This window comes from Dendropsophus ebraccatus, chromosome 8, assembly GCF_027789765.1.
Source record: "Dendropsophus ebraccatus isolate aDenEbr1 chromosome 8, aDenEbr1.pat, whole genome shotgun sequence".
NCBI classification, from domain to species: domain Eukaryota; kingdom Metazoa; phylum Chordata; class Amphibia; order Anura; family Hylidae; genus Dendropsophus; species Dendropsophus ebraccatus.
In genome coordinates, this window is record NC_091461.1 from 73,728,291 (window position 1) to 73,732,487 (window position 4,197).

The 4,197-nt window shown below is 41.1% G+C and overlaps 1 protein-coding gene across 1 annotated transcript; it reads left to right on the forward strand.

Annotated features, from left to right (window-relative positions):
* Positions 1–1,165: 1,165 nt before the first annotated feature.
* LOC138798657 (N66 matrix protein-like) lies at positions 1,166–3,788 on the forward strand. The gene is made up of 2 exons (XM_069979196.1): positions 1,166–1,252; positions 3,127–3,788. The coding sequence occupies exons 1-2, from the start codon at positions 1,204–1,206 to the stop codon at positions 3,696–3,698; spliced, it is 621 nt and encodes a 206-aa protein (XP_069835297.1). The 5' UTR covers positions 1,166–1,203; the 3' UTR covers positions 3,699–3,788.
* Positions 3,789–4,197: the final 409 nt, after the last annotated feature.

Consider the following 4,197-nt stretch of genomic DNA (forward strand, 5'->3'; position numbering starts at 1 on the left):
GAAAATTCTAACAATAATTGTTTCATGTAAACGCAGCATTAGATAGTCATTTACAGTTTGTCCCATTACAGGTTCTCTGGCCTATTCCTTAGGGCGGTCAAGGAACTTAACTCTTCTCCTTCAGCAACCATTAAATTGTGTCATGCAACTTATCTCCGTCTGCATATCCATAGTGGATATGACTATATCCACTATACTGTATATGATATAGTACAATATGACTTTGGTAGCTGTTTGTTCACATCAGTCAATCTGCCATGGACAGTCAAATTGCTTTTTTCTTTAATTAAAAACTCTTTAAATGGGTTCTCCAGGGAGCAGAAGATGGCAGAAGCCTTCTGCTCCCTGGCACTTACCACCTTTGATTTCATATCTCGAAAATATCCAATCCGAGATGTGGAGGTGCATACGGGTCTGCATATGATAATCGAGACTTAGACCCAACCCTCAACGTCACAGAAGGTGGTGTGTAGCGGAGCAGAAGTCTTTAGCCATCTTCTGTTCCCCAGACAACCCCTTTATTCAAAATGCAGTAAAAGAATAAAAATGCTGCAAAGGAATCATTGAGGTAGTGCCAAAAAAGAGCCACCAGATTCCAGCACTCCTTCTCTAGAGTCTCCATTAAAATAAAAAAAGCTGGATGGTTGCCACTGCCATTTTTTCTGTGCACCAATACTGATAAATATGCTTCACTACTTACAAGTTTTGTAACACAGACATTATAGTCTCTATACATTTATATATTGAAAAAAAATATATATGAGAATTAGAAAGATGCAACCTCAGATTAACAACAACTTATAATAGTTGTATAAATCTACAGAAGTGATTGTATATACTATACTGGTACGTGTATAATGTACATGTTTAATGCATATTAAAGATGTTTAAACATGAGCTGGACAATTTCTATAAACTATTTAGTGCAATCATCATGCAAGTTAAAATAACTTTATGTCCAGTCATAAAATAAAAAAAGATCAAACAAGGTGTTTAAAGAACATAATAAACAGATAAAGGGGCTGACAAATTCCCAGTTACAGTGAATAGTATTGGTCAGACCGTGGACGCACAAACAAATCATACCAATTACTCACAAAATAATTGAGTCAGATTCAGTATAAAAAGCTTCATTCCCAGGAACAGAACACAGCATCTTCCAGTACTTCTACCTGTACCTGTACATCTACCACTCTGTCTACCATGTCTGGAGTAAAGGGAAGCGGATTCAGTCAGACCAAAGAACATGGTCGTAAGTAAATGATGGTGTCTTGTCAATGTAGCTATTCTATCCATTTCTTTCTTCCAAATTTTCCAGGATTGTATATTTGGTTGCCATTCAATAATTCATATTGAAAAAACATTAAATCTTCTTTTGACTTCCCTCCCTTATACAAGGCTGACAAAGCTGTCTGTATGTAGGGCAATGCTTGGGTTTCTTATGATTCTCTGCCCTCTTGACACAGTCACAGCTTATATGTTTACTTAAGATATGCACTTTTTATGTATCTGGTGCTGTGTCCATGGATGGCTTCTTGTTGGACTTTTGCCAAGGAATATTGCTGCACTTTGTAGATTTTCTTTCAGTGATCCAATTTTCTTCTTGGTGATATTAGGAATTGCATGTGATTTCCCATCGGTGTCTTCCTTTGCTGCATTCAGCTCTTGGACAGAGTCTCTAGCACACTTTACATAGGATGTGTTATGTATGTGTTTTAAATGTTTTTGTGTGGTTTGTTATGTGAGCATTTGTATTTATTTTTGGTGCACTCAAACTTATAGGGGGACATTTATTAAGTGCAGCATTTTCTGTACCGGGCTAAAAAATGTCCCTGCAGCGCCGACACTATGCAGATTTATGTAGAGGCACACTGCTTCTAAATAATTCCAGTGCGCACCAGGGTGTGTGCCGAGGAAACCTACGCAAGCTCAGAGCTGGCGTAGGTTTCCTTATAATATTTGGCAAGAAAAATAATAAATTAAGCGGACCCAGAGTCTGTGCCTCCCCATTCCGCCCCCTCCACACCCCCTCCCGGCCCCCCCCCCCCCCCCCCCCCCCCTGGCGAAGGCGGCGTAAAATGGCAAATAAATGTATTTGCATCTGCCCATTTTTCGCTTAAAATACACCTCTTTGCATTGATAAGTGTCCCCCATAGTGTTGTTTCTTTGTCTTTTATGATACATGTTGTTAACACAAGATATTGTATAGTAAACAGAAGTAGCCTAATGAACCCAGTCAGTAGGGTTCATTAGGCACCACTGATGACAGATCTATGGGCAGTATGGCAGCTTGGTGGTTAGCATTGCTAGCTTGCTGTGCTGGCTCTGGATTCAAATCTGTAAAAAGACAATATCTGAACAAAGTTTATAAGTAGAGATGAGAGAACTTTTCAAATGCTCAGCTCTGCAGGTTTGCAAAAGCAAAGTTCAGGCTCATTGGAACCAAACATTAAACGAATCACACTAAAACAGCCAAATGATTGCAGGCTGTCCCGCCTCAGTCAGTCAGTGACTGGCTGAGTGGGTTGTTACTCTTTATCGGGCGTGACAGCCTGCTCAGCCACTCAGTGACTAAAATGTGACAGCGCTGTGGCCAGTAGGCAGTCTCAGTCAGTCAGTGATTGGCTCTCATCTTGATATTGAACCAAAGTTTTCGCAAAGTTCGTAACAAATCTCTGTTTGTAAGATTTGGTTTGCTTATCTCTAAGTATATGTTCTCATTGTTTTTGCACATTGTGACAACATAATAATCAAGTTATACTTACCAGTTGGCGTGCCTCCAAAGTGCCACCATTCACAGTCACAAGGCTTTCCTCTTTATCTCCTGGTCCTGTGACATCACCATGCCCCCGCTCATCAATGCCCGCATCAGTCACTCAGGCAGGACAACTTTGCAAACCTTTCCTGGCTGAGCAAGTAGTTTCTGCCTGGTCATGATGATGAAGGAATCTAAAAAGATACGAAACAAATGAGGCTGACAGTGAGCAGTAGTGCTGCAGGGCATGAGGATGGGCAAGTGTACCTTTGTTATTATGTTGGAGTTCAGTATAGTACAGTAAAAAAATATTTTTATGGTTTTTATGTTAACAAAGTTGTTTAATAAAATATTTTATTCTGTTTGCATAGATTATTTACAGCAACACAGCCATGGAGGTCATGATGATGGAGCCAAAAGCCATGGTGGCCATGGTGGTCAAGATAATGGGTCAAGCAGCCATGGAGGATATAACAACAACTCAAAAGGTCATGGAGGTAATGATAGCTCAAAAGGTCGTGAAGGACAGGACAATGGCTCAAAAGCTCTTGGAGGTCATGACGATAGCTCAAAAGGTCATGGAGGCAACAATGATGGCTCAAAAGCTCGTGGAGGCCAAAATGATAATTCCAAAGCTCATGGAGGCCATGATGATGGTTCAAAAGGTTCTGGAGGAAACAATGATGGCTCAAAGGCCCATGGAGGCCATGACAATGGCTCAAAATCTGATGGAGGCAATGGCGATGGCTCAAAAGGTTTTGGAGGCAACAATGATAACTCAAAAGGTAATGGAGGCAACAATGATGGCTCAAAAGGTCATGGAGACCACAGTGAAAATTCCAAAGCCCATGGAGGCCATGATGATGGCTCAAAAGGTCATGGAGACAACAATGACGGCTCAAAGGCTCTTGGAGGCCATCAGGCTCAAAGCCATAGAAAATGAAATCATATTTACATCATGAATGCAAATTCAGTACAAAAAAAACACTGACAAATTATTTACTTCTATATTTAAGTAAAACATATTTCCTTCTCAAGCTTATTATTTTACATTTGGGAATGTACAAATGCAGAAGGCTTTAAATCCTTTATGCTGAAAATAAAATTTATGAGAATTATACTGTATTGATTTGAGTTTGTATAACAATATTTAATTAGCAGGACATCAGACTATGAGACGAAAAGAAAGCTTAAGGGTCCCATTCCACGGGCCGATGGGGGCCTGATCAACTATGTAAACTGGGCCTATTCCACGGCCCCGATGATCGTAAAGCGAGGGCTGCAGGGACATTATTACCGATGTCCTTGCAGCCCTTGCACCATACATTACCTGTCCGGGCTGCAGGTCTTCTCCTTCTCCCAGGGTCCCGCGCGCAGCAGCTTCGGAGCGGGGCTGTCAGAACTGAAAGACCGCTCAGCCAATCACTGGCCGCGGCGGTCCC